We start from the raw sequence: 18820 nt of genomic DNA, 5'->3' as shown, positions 1-18820 counted from the left end.
TAGTGAACGCTGTAGTTCTATTGATTAAGTCTGGGTTCCCTACCCTTTCAGTCTGGGAATGGACTTCACTCAAACTGCACCTCTTTGGGCTGGGAATGGGATTCACTAGAACCAAATAGGCTGGGAATGAAGAGATGCCATATCGGAAATAGAGTAGATAGACACTGAGGGCAACAAATGCTCACCTTGTCACCTTAGAATCACTGCCCCAAGCTGCTCAATTTACAGATGAGGAAACAAACCTAGCCACATGCCCCTGCTTCCCAACACTTGTCATTCCCCACAGGGTCATTCTGCCTCATATGTGGACTATGCATTCGCTCCATGCAGTTGTCTGTGAGTCTAGGGAAAACAGCCTCTGAGGGAAGATCTAACATACCAGTTTCTTTGCAGTGACAGGGAGGAGTCACAGCATCGAAGTGCAAGACCTGGACAGCGAGACACAGAACATGACGCTTGGGGACCAGCCCTCTCCTGCTTTGAAGTGGCAGCCGTACCGAAGTGTTCCTTGGCATAGCTTATTAAACAGTCAATATGAAAAGCTGTAAGTGGCCTTAGGGAACCCCTGTGGTTGACTGGAGAGCAAGGCAGGGCTAACCCTATGGTTGGCTGGGGAGCAAGGCAGTGCTAAATCCAAGTTATTTGGGCTTTGATGCTACCTCTGATCAAATGGAATTTGTCAGTGAGAAATTGTGTCTTGCTTCTTATGTTTTGCATTTTAACAATAAACAGTTGGGACATGAGTTTTGGTCTTCAAGAATCCAGATTTGTAATTCTAACTCATAATTTACCCACTAAATGATGGAGGAAGAGAGAATCTTTTTGAGATCAAATGCCCAGTTTTAACTAAAAGCTGGGAAATGGAGATTTCCCAAATCACTTATATTTAATCCTGCAGTCAATTGAAAATTTCATAGAATTATTTTGGGGGGCATATTAAATTGTTAGCTCCCCCAGCATCAATGTTGCAATTCAGTACTGTTAGTTTATTGTCAATATAGCCTGTAGTGATCAGAGCTGAGGGTGGCTTTATATTAAGAGACTGAAATCAAACCATACAAAATATTCTTAAACTAGAAAATTTTCATCCTATTCTTATGACATTATAGTTTCAAGAAATAAATGTAGACTTATGCACAATTGCTCTTAAAGATCTTTTAAGCTTTCTCTTTATTCCTTAGGATATAATTTACTTAGCCAGCTCTTCTAGAATTTTCACTGATTGTAAATGCCTTCTTGAAACACTAAAGTGTGTTAATGGGTAAAGAATATGATTTTCAATTAATAAATAAAACATGAAATGAGAAATGCTGGGCTACAAACTTGAGGGTCTTCAAGGTATTTTTCAAACTCCAAATAATTTTTTATTTTTTATATTTTTATTGGAGTATAGTTGCTTATAGTTTCAACTGTACAGCAAAGTAAATCAGCTATTCTTATCCATATATCCCTCTTTGGATTTCCTTCCCATCTAGGTCACCGCAGAGCACTGACTAGAGTTCCCTGTGCTCTACAGTCCGTTCTCATCAGTTATCTATTTTATGCATAGTGTCAGTAGTGTATATATGTTAATCCCAACAGTTTTTTAAGAGCAAAATTTATCACTTGGAATTTTATGTTGGATGAACTAGAAGGAAGAAATCTTCTCCTTAAAATCTGAGGAGTTAGACTTTGGGACTCAATGTGTTTAATAGGAGACAAAAACAAGCAAGTTGCTAGTTGTATCACTGAAATGTTGCAACTTGTATCTTTGCCGCTGTGTGCAATAGAGAAAGAAAAGAAGGATCCAAAGGTCCTGGTTTTGAGTCAGACTTCATTTAATGGTTTTGGGGCAGTTGTTCCATATAGTATCTTACGTATGAGTACCCAGATATGAAACTGTCACACATAAGCACAGTATTTTAATCAAAACCTGTAATGCTTCCTAGTCTGTAATGTATCTGAGTTGATCAAGTTTTCAAGGTAACTGTTATCTCTTTTCTTACTTGAGTAGGTTTTTTTTAACTTTATCTGAGCAGTCCATCTATGCTTCACTGATCTGGAAAAAAAAAGATACATGAATAGTATCAACTTAAAGATGTAGAAGCAGATTTATTTTGAATGCTTAGCCATAACTCACTTTTCTTAAGCAAAAAAGATAGGTGATATTCATCTGGATTAGAACTCAGGAAGTCTTAAATTCACTACTCACATCGCTGAGACGGAAAATCACTTGCCTCTGCTTAGATTAGTAGATGTAACTCGTTACAAAAGCATAATTTTTCTAAATAACCTGAAAGTTATAAAGTTAGGAGATTAAAATTTTATTACATTTTTTGAATGATATTTACAACTTGTGTTAAAGACCTTTAAAAAGGCCAGTTTAGTTGATTTTATAATTAACTTTTGATATCAAAAGCAGAATCACTACTCTTAGGTAAATAGCATAATTTTTATAATCAGACATTTTTTAAAAATTCAGAATACTCTTCAACTGTATAATTTTTATGGGTTGATATAGTGTCTGCTTACAGCTGTCTTTAAATTTCAGGCTAATGCTCGTACCTGAGCTGCAAATCTTACCTTTTTTCTTCAGAGTTTTTGACAGTGAAACATAGACGATCACACACAAACATATTTCCTTTGTTTTTTTTTCTTAATCAAAACTGTTCTTACTACCCTCTGTAGTAAAATCTATACAATTCAATCCATCTAGCCTTTTGACAAGCAAATTACAGAAACCTGAGTCAGTGTAAAGTCCCAGATGCCTTAAAATACCTGCTTTTATCACACCCTTCATTCGGTGGATTTTCCCGTTGCTGCTGGAGGGCGCTGTGACTGTGGGGCCTGTGATCAGTTCGTGCTCCTGTTCAGTCCCTCAGTCCTGTCGGACTCTTCGAGATGCCACGAGGCCCCCAGGCTCCTCTGTCCATGGAGTTTTCTGGGCCAGAATACTGGAGTGAGTTGCCACCTCCTCCTCCAGGGGATCTTCCCAACCCAGGGACAGAACTCATGTCTCCTGCGTCTCCTGCATTGGCAGGCAGGTTCTTTACCACTGTGCCATCTGAGAAGACTTTGAGGGTACTCAGTGACCTAGTGACTTGATCCATTGGTGAGGTGCTTAGCTTGCCAAGAACATGAATGCTCTTTTCCCAAGAGATCCATTCATATTTCTGTCACTGAAATTAGAAAAAAATTTAGAAAGTCTGTGTTGTTCATTAAATGGCAGCCATCCAAACTGAGATCCCAGGAAGCAAAGACCCACATAGCAGCAGAGAGCTAGCAAAGCAGGAAGAACTGCCATCTCTGTGTGTTGTTCTAGGAAGGAGCTCTTTTCCTGAGGAACATTTAGGAAACTTGATGCATTAAAAATTAAGTTTCATACTTACAACACACACAGAAAAAATTACCAAAATTTTCACCATTTATGTTCTCTTTTCTACTTGATAATGTTGCATGTTTAATAGGTTTTATTTTTATTAACATTAAAAAGTATTTAATCAAGCATGTAATACACAAGGACTTCCCAGGTGGTGCTAATGGTAAAGAACCCACCTGTGGGACATAAGAGATGTGGATTTGATCCCTGGGTTGGGAAGATCCCCTGGTGGAGGGCATAGCAACCCACTCCAGTATTCTTGCCTGGGGAATTCCATGGACAGGGGAGCCTGGTGAGCTACAGTCCATAGAGTTGCAAAGAGTCGGACACTACTGCAGCAAGTTAGCATGTACGTATATGTAAAGTATAGCTCTTGAACATGATTTGATAAAACAAATAAAGCAAGAGTCTGATTAGCTAACCCACCATCATCCTATTATTTTTTTTTTCTGCAGAAGTAAACAACATAGGTAGGTATTCAGTGCTATGATCAGATTAGAAGGATAAAAAGGAAATGGCCATACTTTAGTGAAAACATGTTTTCAATCAGTAGTTTGACTGACTCTGGTTAATCTGGTTGAAAGCTATTCCTGGTAGTTCTGACCAGTCTGCTTTTTTTTTTCATCTGACTACCAGGAAGCTGAGTAGTCATTCATCTGAGGGACTATTTCAGTGTGGTGATGCTGATGAAATGAGAGATTTTTCTTAAGAAGGAAAAAAATGAATTCTATCCCAGATATTTGATATGTCTGAGTAATATAGTAATTTCTCAACTTCTAACCAATGTCTTTCTATTGTGTAGTGGAGTCAAGTTAGAAATCTAGGAAACACAAAGCGAAAAGGCAGGCTGAGGAGACAATGATTCCATTTGGGAAGAATTGTACTTCCTTCTCATGAAGGAAAAAAGCTGTGAGATAGCCAGCTGTGTTCTGAAATACCATTTTCATTTCCTTGGTGAAAATTAACAAAATTGATTGATTAAACATAGCAAGAGGGCTTCCCTGGTGGCTCAGTTGGTAAAGAGTCTGCCTGCAATGCAGAGACCCGAGTTTGATCCCCTGGAGAAGGGAGTGGCAACCCACTCTAGTATTCTTCCCTGGAAAATTCCATGGACAGAAGAGCCTGGCGGGCTACAGTCCATGGGATTGCAAACAGTCGGACACAACTGAGTGACTAACACTTTCACATTTTTCAGATATAGCAAAAGATACTTTCCAAAATGTATTTTGCTAAAATGTTTGTATAATTAATTTTGCTCATGAAAGAAAATGTGTAGAAAATATTTGTAAGACTGGTTTCTTGCTTCCACTTTTCATAGACCCGATGTAGGCTATCGAGTCGTCACAGACAAAGGATTTAATTTTTCGCCAGCAGATGAAGCTTTTGTTTGCCAAAAGAAGAACCATTTTCAGATCACCATCCATATTCAAGTTTGGGGAAGTCCAAAATTTGTCAAAACCCAAATGGGTCTAAAGCCAATAGAAATGTTTTACTTGAAACCTTTTGGGGTTAAGGTAAGTCCTTTATTTAGTTTCATCTCATTCAGCCAACGTTTAGTAAGTATCCCTGTTGTCTGTTGCTACATAACCATCTATCCCAAAACTTCGCAACTGAAAATAATAACACTCATTGGTTTGGATCAAAAATTTGCCCCTTGCTCAGGGCTCAGCTCTACCCAGGAGTCATTAGCTGGATCCACTTTCCAAGATGGCTCACGTGAGTGTCTATAAGTCTACTGGCCATCAGCCAGGAGCTCAAAGAGGGCTGTAGCTGGTAGGCCTTGGGCTCTTCTCCATGTAGACCTCTCTGTGGGACAGCTTGTGCTTCCTCACAGCATGGTGAATGGGCTCTAAGAATAAATACTTCAAGACATAGGAAATAGAAGCTGCCAATTCAGAATCTGGCAGAACATCACTTCAAACTACAGCTTTAAAGTTTTTCGTGCATAAATCTTGGACTTCTTTTGCTGAGTGTAATTCGTTTATTCTTTTTGAGGCTGGTGTGTTCCCATATGCAGTTGGTTCATAGTTTTCACCAAATTCTCAAAGAAGTCTGCAACTTAAAAAGCCAAGGAACCACTAATCTAGTCGACGCTCCCTCTTTCCCAGTTAACAGAGGGGAAACTGAGGCCCAGGAAAGTCACACCATTCACCCGAAATAGTAAATAATAGAGCTGGGATTAGAATGCAGATAGGATGACTTCTGAGGGGTCAACAAGGATTTATTGCATTATTACCTCAGATCCAGCTCCTTAGGGTGGGGAATATCCATTATCTGCATGCATGTTTTTCTGATCACTAACCTGGGCTCAGGCACCGAGTCTCCCAAAGTGGTGCTTCACAGCTAAACATATCAGCTGCTCTTGCTCCAAACCAAGCTCTTAAATAAAACCAATGCAAACCAAACCAAAATAAAATAAACAGCAAGCACACAATAATAAAACATATATTTCTGGTTATGGAAGTAATATGAGTCCATTGTGGACATTATGGAATATAATAGAAAAGTATGAAAGAAGAGATAAAATTCATTCATACTTGGGATCCACAATTTAATAACTTAATTTTTCCTTATTTTTTCTACTATTAAAATAAATAGCATTATATAATATCATTAAAGACTATAAAATATTATTTACCAAGATGATATGGTTTTCCATTATATCAAGATACCATATTAACTCTTGTATTATTATAAATTTTTTGGTAATACAAATTTATTGTAAATTTTTTTTTGCAGTGAACATCCAGGCATATTCATTTTTGTATGAGAATAAATTCCAGAATAGGCATTGCACATTGAACATATAATCAGTATTAAAACTCTTGATGTTGGTTGCCTAATTGCTTTCCAGAAAGATAGTGACTATGCAAATACCTACAAGCCATAGGGCAGATACCAGCAGACACTTGCTACTCTTCACTAATAACAAGAAGACTTTGTAGCAACTATTGAATAAATGTCATTTCCTATGTTTTATTCATTTTTACTGTTTATTGTTATTTCTTATTAATAAGCTCTGAAAGGGCTGAGATTTCTGTTAGTGTTGTCTTCTCACCTCTATTGCCTAATGCAATGCCTGATTCAAAGCAGATGCTCAGCAAACATGTACGAAGTGAAAGAATGAATGCATAAATGAGTGCATGGAGCTGTTGAGCTGCCTTGCTCTTGTGTTTGGGGGATTTCCTGATAGCTCAGTGGGTAAAGAATCCACCTGCAATGCAGGAGACCCTGGTTCAATCCCTGGGTCGTGAAGATCCATAGTCTGCTCTATACTCCCTGTTAACCTGAAGTTCTCTCTTGTCTTGTGTTTTCTTTGTTTAGCTCTTCAGGTGTTTGTTTCTTTTCTCTCCAAGAGCACACTGCTTTAAGGTCAGGGTCTTTGTCTTATACATTCCTTCAGTGACTTGTGCCTCTTGCCAAGTGCTTAACATAATGCCTTGGGAAATTTTTTAATTAATTGAAAATTATTTACTAATGAATGTTTTAATTAATAAAGAAATTAATTATGAAGTAATTACTTTTTGTTATTCTACATAGGTAGAAGCCACCAATCAAATAATTGCTATTGAACAGTCCCAAGCAGACAGAAGCAAAAAGATTTTCAATCCTGTTAAGTAAGAACTTCTTTTCTGAATTCTCTTGTGAACATATTTTGGGAAGAAAATCTATTGCCAAATTTATTTTATTTTAAAAGAATTCCATGATACAAACTAAATTAGTAATAATGTGTTAGTATTATGAACACATGCTTATCAACAAAAGTAGGTAAGATATATTGAAATGATTGCAAAAAAAATCTGTATAAAAGCCCCATCTTTTAGGTCATCATTATTTACAGAATATTTATTACTGACAACCTTGCTAACAACTTCGGTTTCCTGAGACAGATTATAATTAGATCTTTCTTTCGATTTTTCATTTAAATCAGCATGCTATTGATTGAATTGATATTAAGGTTCTGGATCCATGCTGTGCTTATAATTCATTTATCTTGTTTCTTAAAGCACTGCTGTTAGATTGCTTAATGAGCCCTAAAATAGAAAGAATGCGGGGAACTTCCCCAGTGATCCAGTGGCTAGGACCCTGTGCTCCCAATGCAGGGGGCCTGGGTTCAATTTCTGGTCAGGAAACCAGGTCCACATGTCATTACTAAGATCCTGTGCAGCCCAAGAAATAAATGAAAATAATATTTCAAAAAAAGAAAGCCACAGGACTGGGATCATCCAAAACAATACGGTGGACCTTGCCATATCAAATAAGTGAGACTTGCTTTTTGACTGACTGGTTGGGGATGATTTGAGCCTGAGTCAGTCCTATTTGGGGAAGAAGATGGTGCTAGAGCCTGGACAGAGCAGGTGTGAGCTCAGCCTGCAGCTCCAGCGTGTACAGACAGCTCTGAACTTGCCTGGTACCTCTGGGTTTCCCTTGCTGGGAGGCTGTGTGTGGTCTACCTTAGGAGCAGACAGCTTCCCACAGTCAGGTCAGGAGAGGGCAAATGCATGAAGGAGATGAGAAGGAGTTCACCAGGAACCTAGAGGATCTGCTTCTGTCAGGAGGAGAGCAGTGTAGCGGAAGTGACGCAGATAACAGGGCTTCTCTCCTGCTGTCGAGATCAAAGAGCCCCAGTGTAGGAGCACAAGCCCTTCAGAGCCAGGTACTCTGGGCTTGAACTGTTGCTGAATGAGCATTTCTAGTCTATGAAATTAAAAGACACTTTCTCCTTGGAGGAAAAGCTATGACAAACGTAGACAGCGTATTAAAAAGTAGAGACGTCACTTTGCTGATCAAGGTCCATATAGTTAAAGCTATGGTTTCTCCAGTAGCTATGTTTGGATGTGAGAGCTGGACCATACAGAAGGCTGAACACCAAAGAAATAATGCTTTCGTGCTGTGGTGCTGAAGACTCTTGAGAATCCCTTCAACTGCAAGGAAATCAAACCAGTCAACCCTAAAGGAAATCAACTCTGAATATTCATTGGAAGGACTGACGCTGAAGCTGAAACTCCAATACTTTGGCCACCTGATGCAAAGAGCCAACTTACTGGAAAAGACCCTGATGCTGGGAAAGGTTGAGGGCAGGAGGAGAAGGAGACAACAGAGGATGAGATGGTTGGATGGCATCTCTGACTAAATGGATGTGAATTTGAGCCAAGGAGATTGAGAAGGACAGAGAAGCCTGGTGTGCTGCAATCCATGAGTTTTCAAAGAGTTGGACATGACTTAGTGACTAAGCAAAGAGTAACTCCCTGGCAGCCATTCCGGACCAGGCTGGGTATTATCTCAAAAATCAGTGTCCTCCACAGTGTGATAAGAATGGGGGACTAAACATACCTCAGAATCTAAGAATGAATCAGATATGATCAAGAACTATGTTCTCTTACAGTCTCTTGGTATTTTTGCTGTTTGCTTTAGAATTAACCTGCTGGCCGACCAGGTCACCAAAGTAACTCTGGGCCGGTTACACTTCAGTGAAACCACAGCAAATAACATGAGAAAGAAGGGGAAGCCAAACCCTGACCAGAGGTACTGGCGTGGTGTGTATGCCTTGGGCGGGTGGGGTGTGGGGGGCGGGTAGCTGGTTATGCTACCTGACAGCCCAGGGCCCCCAGAGCCCCTTCTGATCCCCTTGGCCTTCCTCAGCTGCTTTCTTCCCTTCTCTGACTCTGCTGTTGCCACATCTCATTCACCCTTAGACACTGTCCTTTCCTCACACCCTGCGATGCCTCCTCTCCTGCCCAGCCTCCGGGTGGCTTGTTTTCATTCTCCCCATGATCCTTCTGCAGCAGTCCCCAACCACCTGGATCTAATGCCTGATGATTTGGAGTGGAGCTGATGTAACAATAATAGAAATAAAGTGCACAATAAATGTAATGCACTTGAATCTTCCTGAAACCATGCCCCTTCCACCCCAGTCCGTGGAAAAACTGTCTCCCATGAAACTGGCCCTTTGTGCCAAGAAGGTTGGAGACAGCTGCATCTGGAGGGACCATGTGTTCATGTCTTGTGACTGGCTGAGGGCTGAGGATTGATGGCATTTCTCGAATTCTGTGTGCTGGTCACTACTTTAATGCCCTGAGCTCCTAAGCTCTGCTGTATCCTTTTTTGACTGAAAGTACATTTGCATTAAAGATTTACACCTGTGATTCTCAGAATGTGCTCCCAGGACCGGCAGAGATGGTATCACCTGGACACTTATTAGAGATGCATGTTGTTGGGACTCACTAAAAACCTACCTGATCAAAAATTTGGGGTGAGGTCCAGCAGTCTATATTTTAACAGGCCCCGCTCCAGCTGATTTGATGCATGCTCAAGTTTAGGAACCACTGATTTTAGAACAAAGGTTTTGGAGTTGGACGGAATTGAGTTTGACTATTTGATACTGCCGTTTACTAGCTGGGTGACCTTGAGCATGGAACTTAACCTCCCTGAGATTCATTTTCCTGTTCTGTAAAAACGGTTCAATACCCATACCCTTCTCCAGTAAGGTTGTTTTAGGGTTCTAAATGAAATAATGTAGATAAACTGCTTAGTCCAGCACATGGCCCATTTTGAGCACTCAGTGGATGATAGCTAATTATTATCATCATTGTAACAGTTGTTACTATTATTGACATACTTTAGTTACAGGGGAAAAGTCATACTCCCTAAGGACTGGAGACTGTTTAGAGTGCTACAGAAGAAGTTGGCAAAGTTTTTTTTTTTTTAATGCAATTCTTAAAGTAAATGCTTTTCTGGTAGGGATACTTTATATTTTGACTTTCAAGAAATGGTCTAATAAGGACCTACTGTATAGCTCAGGGAACTCTATTCAATACTCTGTAATGATCTATGTGAGAAAAGAATCTAAAAATGAGTGGACATATATATGAGATTCACTTTCCTGTATAGCAGAAACTAACTTCAATAAAAAGTTTTAAAAACACATCATGCTTCTTTAAAAAAAAGAAGAAATGGTCTAATCTTAGAAGTGTCTCATCAGTGGTACACATGAAGAAGCATTTAAAATAGTGAGGAAGATCGCCTTGATAACAGTCGGAAGAGAGGGTTCTGGTTTTTGACTGAAGTCATGACTGGAGGCTGTGAAATGGGCAGGTTACATGACCAAGAGCAGATCAGGATGGGAAGGAACCTGTGCGGCTGGGCCAGCCCTGCGGGGTCACCCACCCCACCCCCCCGCCTTGGGGCCTAGGATGTGTAGCTTGGATGGCTCTGGACAAACACACCTCTAAGGTGACTTTCTGTTGTGCATGTGCAAGGAAATGGCCACCCACTCCAGTGTTCTTGCCTGGAGAATCCCAGGGACGGGGGAGCCTGGTGGGCTGCTGTCTGTGGGGTCGCACAGAGTCAAACATGACTGAAGCGACTTAGCACTTAGCAGTGTGTGTGAGCAGTGCTGTGCTGAGGGCCCTGGGATCCAGCAGGGTAAGGCCTGCACTAGGCCAGCACTGATGGGCCAAGCCCAGTCTGCCCAGTGATGGCTGTTGTGGGTGTGCAAAACAGCACACTCATCCCTCAAGCTGAGTGAAAGGCAGACCCAGAACAACAGTGAGTGAACCAACTCCTCTGTGGTTTCACAAGAGGGGCAACTTAGAGTGGAAGAGAAAATCTTTGAATATGTAAACCCATCTGGGTAAATTCTCTGTTAATTAATCAGTTTGATGGCACACACTATGTCTCTTGTTTCCTGATGTGCGGGCATTGGTCTGTTGTTTCTGAACTAGATACTTCATGTTGGTGGTTGGACTGTATGCTGCTAACCAAGGCCAGTTCTACCTGTTGTCTGCCCACATCTCTGAACGGATCATTGTAAGGGTAAGTGCGGTTCTTTGACTTTTCAGGATCCCATGGTTTTTTTTGTTTGTTTGTTTGTTTTCCCCTGTAAGTAGACTTTACATATTCAGTGGAATGCATGAAGTATGCATGAAGTTTCTCAATTGCCAGTGATGACAAAGATAATGATAGTAATAGCAGATATTGTTATTTTAGTTTTTACATTGTGGCTCTCAACCACAACTTTTGTTTCCCATGGGTCATTTGGCAATGTCTGCAAACATTTGTGGTTGTTACAACTGGGGGTGCTACTGGCATTTAGTGGGTTAAGGCCAGGGATGCCGCTCAACACGTTCCGATGCCCAGGACAGCCCCCACAACAGAGTTACTCCTCCTCAAATGTAAGTAGTGCCGTAGATGAGAAGCCCTGGATTTTGCTGTATGTTGTAGGCACTGGGCTACATAATTTCTGTATGACATCATTCTACATTGTTTCACATTTACATTACATTCTTTGCACCCAGAGGAACTTAAGAGTTCTTAAGAGGGGCTTAAGAGGGAGAGAAAGTCATCCATGAGCACAAAGCTAGTAAGTCAATGATGGAGCCTGGGTTACAACCCAGTTCCCTCTGACCCCAAGCCCACAGGGTGGGGGAATAGGCAGGAAGGCATCCCATGCCCCAGACTGATCGGTGACCCCAGGGACTTCTAGGCTGCTGCCCAGAGCATAGTAATGGCTCAGCATGTTTTGCTGAATGAATGATTGGTCACAGCTCTGGGCGGGAGTCTTGGCAGGCACAAAAACATAAAGCTATTGGCAGCTGCAGCTGCAGCTGCAGCTGCGTGAGGCCAGGCTGGCCAGCACAGAGAATGCCAGGGCCATGAGGGAACAGGTAACCACAGGCCTGGCAGCCCTGGGAGGGGCTGTTTGGTGATGGGTCTTTGAAGTGTCACAGGGAGACGTGCACACTCCAGTAGGGAAACTGGTTTACAGTGGGGCATGCCCACTGAACTGGCTGTTAAACTTAGGCCTGGGGACAAGTGCTGCCCATTTGGGGAAGTGAGTCTTCCACAGCTTGCCTTGAACTGTTCTCAAACAAAGGGCCCTCTGTGTAATTCTTTTAGTCAATAAAAAATAACAAGCCATCTATTAGTGGAACTCTTGAAACTACATCTCAGGGTTTTATTGGAAGCAAAGTAATGATGGAAATGAAGTAAAACACTGGTGCGTCCAGATATCCGTGGGTGAGGCCGGCTGTGTGCCCACCAGCACGCATACCGGACTGTGTTTCTGTGGGGCCAGATCTAAGCTTCGGCAAAACAGCATCCTCTGGGGCAAAGGCAGGTGGGGCCCCTCCTTAGGTTATGAGCCAAGGGCAGAGGTTAAGCCCACACCTCACCCAGGGTCGGGGTGGTCTCTGACACCTCACCTGCTGTCATCTGGGATTGCTTTGGTGTGCTAATACCTGTGATTTAAAGTCAAGTCTGGAAACCTAGGTTGCTTATTTTTTCTGATTCCTCACAGGAAGGAACAAATACAGGCAATGCCTTTCTTTTTAATGGTAGGGTAGATCAGATACCATGAAACTGCTGCTTTGAGTGGTCAAATTCATGCTTAAGTCAGGCAGTCTGCTAGTCACCTGCGTACTTTAAATAATTTACCTGGTGTTGAGATTTCTCCATTTCCTGCCGACAGCCCCTGCAAAGCTCTGCTTAGGCTGCCGTGCAAGTCTCCACAGCAGCAATGTGAGAGGGGAACGTGGCCGGACACGCTGTTCCCAGAACTCTCTGTTAATGGGCTCTTTCTCGTACCCAAAGTTCAAAGGGAATTTAACTCATAATGATGACCCTGAGAAGTCCAAAGTTTCTGCAATTCATGTTAAGTATGACTATTGAAAAAATTCTGCTTAGTATAGATTGGATGTCATATTATTCACTAAGTTTTTATTTTTAAAAATGAATGTTCCAGATTCAATGGCTTTCTTCTACCCATAATTTTTGGTTAAAGAGAATACCCTATTCTATATGTATGCTGGATAACTCAAGGGTTACCCTAACAACAATGAGAAAAAAATATGATAGCAATAATATCTTTTCTCACACTGGAAATATCTTACTGAGATTATTTTGTTCTAACCCCAAATGCAGAGTGAAAATGAATGCAGACTTTTACATTATTTAAGCATATAATGTTTAAACCAACTAGCAGAAAAACTGAACTTAAGAAATGGCATTATTGTTTGAATCAGTGAGTTTTAGAGAGCACGTTTCCTGCCCTTGAGATTCTAAAGGGTACTAAACAGGTATATGTACCATGGATTGAGCAGAGGGCAGACCAGCCTATATTTTACAAAAAAGCCAGATATGCCCTCTTGGGCCAAGGCCTGGGTCTGTTAGTTCGAGTTCTAGAATGAAGGAAGAGAAATGTGACCAAGATAAGACTTGACCACATTATATGGAGACCTGAAAATTGCATTTAGCAAATCCAGATTCATTTTGAGAACTGAGTCATTTTTCCCATAGCAGAAATTAACATAAGGGTGAATGTATGGAGGGAGGTTGGGCTTCCCAGGTGGCTCAGATGGTAAAGAATCCACCCACAATGCAGGAGACCTGAGTTTGATCCCTGGGTTGGGAAGATCCTCTGGAGGAGGGCATGACAACCCACTCCAGTATTCTTGCCTGCTGAATCCCCATGGACAGAGGAGCCTGGTGGGCTACAGTCGCTGGTGTCACAGAGCTGGACACGACTGAATGACTAAGCGCAACACACACAGCTTGAAGATTGCAGTCGATGAATTTCAGGCCTCAAGGGGGAGTTCAGGAGACCAAGCTTGTCAGAATTCTCTGAGGAGAGAGAAACAGGGGCAGGATCCAGCAATTGTTCATCCAGATTGTCAATCAAAACAGCTTTGGAAAGATATTTTGGTCCCATACTGTAAATTGACCAATTTAATGGAAATTAAAGCTCACTCCAAAGAACAGATTTGTTTCCCAGCTCTTTGTTTTGGGGAGCATTCCCCAGCAGAGCTCCTTCGGATTCTCCTTATTAACAGCTAGACTTTCCTTCAGCTCCATTCTTCTCCTAAAACACATAATTAAACCTGGTTGGAAGGGCTATGTTGCGAGCAGGAGGAATGATCAGTTTCGTCCACCTTTCCAAGACATGCCAGGGTTTCCTAGTTTTGAAAACCACTAATTTATTCCAGCTTATTTTTCCAGAAGAATAGAAATGGGCAGGCCCCCCCCCACAAATTCTCTTTTACTGCTCTGCAACCACAGTACCACAAGGTGGGAAAGCCACACCCGGGATTGGGAAAGACAAGGGAAAGAATGCAGATGCAAGGATGGTGAGAGATGAGGGGAGAGCAGAGCCACGCCAGGTGCCATCTCTGTTTTCCCTGGCCCTTGCCCATTTCTGACCACAAACCTCCCTTCCCTTCCCCTACACACAATCGAGCTGCGTGCGCACACACATACACACACACACACACCCCTCTTCTGAAGTTCAGATGAATTTTTATTTACCCAAAGGAATCAGTGGGTAGAGCAATGTCTGTCTCACTGTGCAGTTGGAGTTCAACAGAACAGCCTACTAACTATAGAAGGGGTAACTCATGAGCCCTTTCATAGTGGTATGGAACTAGTGTATGACATAAAGAAGTTATTCTTTTTTTTTTTTAAAGAAGTTATTCTTAAACTATGTTAAGAATAAGAATCCCCTGGAGAGCTGGTGGAAACACGGATGCCTCGGTCCCACCTCCACAATTTTTGGGTCAGTAGGTTGGAGATGTCTGAGAATATGCACTTCTTTTTTTCTAATTTATCTTTTAAAATTCAGTTTTAATTTTACAATTGCTTTACAATATTGTGTTGGTTTCTGCTGGACAGCTATGTGAATCAGCCATAAGTATACATATGAATACTTATGTATGTACACCCTCTTCAACCTCCCTCTCACCCCCACCCCATCCCACCCTTCCAGGTTGTCACAGAGCACCGGGTTGAGCCCCCTGTGTTGTAAAGCAACTTCCTGCTCACTTCAGTTCAGTTCAGCCACTCAGTCATGTCTGACTCTTTGTGAGCCCATGGACTGCAGCACGCCAGGCTTCCCTGTCCATCACCAACTCCTGGAGTCCACTCAAACTCATGTCCATTGAGTCGGTGATGCCATCCAGCCATCTCATCCTCTGTCATCCCCTTCTCCTCCTGCCTTCCATCTTTTCCAGCATCAGGGTCTTTTCTAAAGAGTCAGTTGTTTGCATCAGGTGGCCAAAGTATTGAAGTTTCAGCTTCAGCATCAGTCCTTCCAATGAATATTCAGGACTGATTTCCTTTAGGATTGATGGGTTTTATCTCCTTGCAGTGCAAGGGACTCTCACTAGCTTCCCACTAGCAATCTATTTTACATACGGTAATGTATATGTTTCAGTGCTACTCTCTCAAGATTATGCATTTCCAGCAAGCTTCCAGGAGATGCTGATACTGCTGGCCTGTGGACCACACTTTGAGTAGCCCTGGTAGATCACATCTCTAGGCCCATTTTCAATAGTCCTTTCAAAAGTTTCTTGCCTTCCTCAGCTCAAGCTTTTCTATTACGCTCTTTGGCTGCTCTTTAGAAGCCCAAACTGATAAAGCAAAGAAATTCAGCTTTCCTTTCCCAACTTTGCTACTAGTGATGGTTCCTGTTCCAAGCATCTGCAGGGGGCGCCATTTCCATTGTATTCTCTGTGAACAGAGCTCCCTCGGAATTGTGTAGCTCTGCAGATGCTACTGAGGGGACAGATTGATTGACTACAGGTTGGATGGTGCTTACTATGCACAGCAGATTGTATTGAGCATGAATTTGAGACCATTCATCCTCATTTTTACAAAGTGTTCATACATACATGATTTCAATTAACTCCCACAACCCCACAAGATAGGTAAAGACATTATTATCTGTATTCGTCAGAGAAAACTTGTAGAGAAACTTTAAGTAAGTGTCCCAAAGTCACACAGCCAGTTTGTGTCACAACACAAACTAAAATGTTCAGGTCATCCCTAAATATGTAAGGCTGTGGCAAATAAAAGTATTCTATAAACTTTATTTTGGCATTTGAGAGCAATCAACCACTATTGGGTCACATCTAAGCACAAATTTGTGATCCCAGAATGTTTTTCTGTGGTTCCATTTCAGTTTGCTTTGATACATTAACACTCCTGTTACTAGAGAAGGGAAATCAGTTCACAGATTTTATAATAACATTTTCCATTAGTAAAGAGTCTGCCTGCAATGCAGAAGACCCAGGTTTGATCCCTGGGTCAGGAAGAATCCCCAGGGAAGGAAATGGCTACCCACTCCAGTATTCTTACCTGGAGAATTCCATGGACAGAGGAGCCTGTCCATGGGGTCACAAAGAGTCAGACACAACTGAACACACACACATTGCTAAGGAGGAATCCTCTTCAAGGCTCTGTATTTTGAACCTTGTAGATCTATGGACCATTCCAAAATGATTTGAATATGTTTTAGGAACTTGAGTTTTCATTTGATGAAAGCCAAGTGAGATTCTTATAATTGTTCCCCCAAAATTGAGCCTACTTATATCTGCTGTTCCAGTACTATCAGGTTACCAACAGGATAATAATTATCCCAGAGCTCATTAAGAAAAAGAAAATCCATCACTGTCCTGTTTTGTTTCCTTGAAGTGGCTCATTATGTTCATAGTAGAGGAAAATACATCAGCATTTTATATGGCATACCTTTGGATTTAGTTGACTGCTCACTATAAGAGGATTTGAGTCAAAGCCAAATTGCCATTCACAACCAAGGAGGCTCTGGGGACCTTCCAGAAAAGCTCTTTGTTCAAGTGAATTCACACCAAAAACTGTTCAAAGTTGCTGTGTTTTCTTTCCCTGCTTTTGTCTGTGTGGGGTCAGTGGTTGAGTCTTCCAGGCAGATCAGGGTTCAGACAGGTGGCAATGAAACCGGAAGTAGAAAGCACCTAGGTTTCCTAACTGAACCTGAACTTAGCAATAAACTTTGAGATTTCTTTTCATTATTATTTGTAAATTAGTAACACATGACTACGGTAAAAACATTCAAATAATACCAAGAGAGTAGGTAGAGAAGGGTAGGTCATAATTTTTAAAACATTAATTTTGTTGTGAGGATTTTGATGGATTCGTTGATTCCCTACTCAAAGATATATGGAAACATGGGACTTTCCTTGTGGTCCAGGGCCTAAGCCTCCATGCCCCCACTGCAGGGGGCCCAGGGCTCAATCCCCAGTCAGAGAACTAGAGTCCACGTGCCGCAACAAAAGATCCTGAATGCCACAAGTAAGACCCAGTGCAGCCAAGTATATAAATAAATAGTTTTTGAAAAGATATGTGGAAATATGTTCACTGGCCACAGGGAAATGGGGCAGAGGGAAAGCAGTAAAGTAGAAAATTATTTGGCAAAAAATTTTTATATAACAATAAAACAAATCTCCAAAGCTTTCTCTAGTCTGATAGATCCACTTGGATTTTCCTTGAAGACTGCATTCAGCCAGGGCTGCTTCTATGCAATACCACACAAAAGTCAAAGTTAGAATCATTGTTTAATAATCAAAGGAAGTATAACCGCAACTCTAGAACTTACTAGATTTGTGACCTTGGGAAATAGGCTTACTGTTTTAGAGTCTCAGTATAGTAAAAGGAAGATAATGGTCTTATCTCATGGAATTGGGGTGTGGATTAGCACTCAGCAAATGTAGCTGTTACAATGCTTCCTTCAGTATCATTTGTGCTTAGGGAATAGCTGAGGAGGAGAAGGAAATGGCAACCCACTCCATCATTCTTGCCTGGAGATCCCAGGGACGGGGGAGCCTGGTGGGCTGCCGTCTACCGGGCCGCACAGAGTCGGACATAACTGAAGCAGCTTAGCGGCAGCAGCAGCAGAGGTGTATGAATTATGCTTGTATTGTCATTTGCTTGTCAACTGTATATGAAATCATAAACATGCAGGTGATTTGAAACTATAAAAGGGCTAGCTAAATGCAAGGGCTTTTAAAAATTATCTGAGCTTTAATAAACTTGTAATATTTTCTGACATAATATTCTGGTTTTAAATCATTATTATTTTCCCTAAAAAGATATTCATTTTGAGGTTTTTTTCTTCTTCTTTATCATCCACCTACTATAACTGACACGTTTTTAGTTCCATATAGAGACCGGATGTTGCAAACCATCACATGCTGAGCTCCTGCTGGTGGAGGCAGGGGCGGGGGTCTGTGGAGGATACAGAGCATTTAAAGGAGACTTCCTTGTTCTCCTGGGCTGCAATTATTAGAATATATCAGAATGTCCCATCTGACAAATGATTCTCAAGTGAAAAACTTAGCTAACATTCTGCTTTCCTTTGAGGAATAAAGCAATCATTTGTTCCTATGTCCATAACTTTAATTGTAATGTATTCATGTATTTTTTTCTAGGCCTCCAACCCTGGGCAATTTGAAAATGACATTGATGCATTATGGCAGCGAGGACAAGTTCCAGAGTCTGTCGTTTGTCACGGTCGAGTGGGCATAAACACAGATGCACCGGACGAAGCTCTGGTTGTCTGTGGCAACATGAAAGTGATGGGGACGATTATGCATCCCTCTGACAGCCGGGCAAAGCAGAACGTCCAGGAGGTGAGCAGGGGGCAGGCCTCGGACACCT

At 41.6% G+C, this 18820-nt stretch overlaps 1 protein-coding gene across 2 annotated transcripts in view; it reads left to right on the top strand.

The window, feature by feature from the left end:
* The window catches only part of MYRFL (myelin regulatory factor like), a 122256-nt gene that overhangs the window by 53248 nt on the left and 50188 nt on the right, over window positions 1-18820 (top strand). For both annotated transcript variants that reach the window (XM_069584663.1, XM_069584664.1), the window contains exons 6-11: window positions 394-544; window positions 4677-4872; window positions 6899-6975; window positions 8774-8884; window positions 11083-11173; window positions 18592-18792. In XM_069584663.1, the coding sequence (XP_069440764.1) occupies window positions 394-544; window positions 4677-4872; window positions 6899-6975; window positions 8774-8884; window positions 11083-11173; window positions 18592-18792 (827 nt within the window). The remainder of the gene's footprint in view (window positions 1-393; window positions 545-4676; window positions 4873-6898; window positions 6976-8773; window positions 8885-11082; window positions 11174-18591; window positions 18793-18820) is intronic.

The sequence above is a fragment of the Ovis canadensis genome, chromosome 3, assembly GCF_042477335.2.
Source record: "Ovis canadensis isolate MfBH-ARS-UI-01 breed Bighorn chromosome 3, ARS-UI_OviCan_v2, whole genome shotgun sequence".
Lineage (NCBI taxonomy): Eukaryota > Metazoa > Chordata > Mammalia > Artiodactyla > Bovidae > Ovis > Ovis canadensis.
Note: the sequence above shows the minus strand (reverse complement) of the source record. Positions and strands in the feature narration are given on the sequence as shown.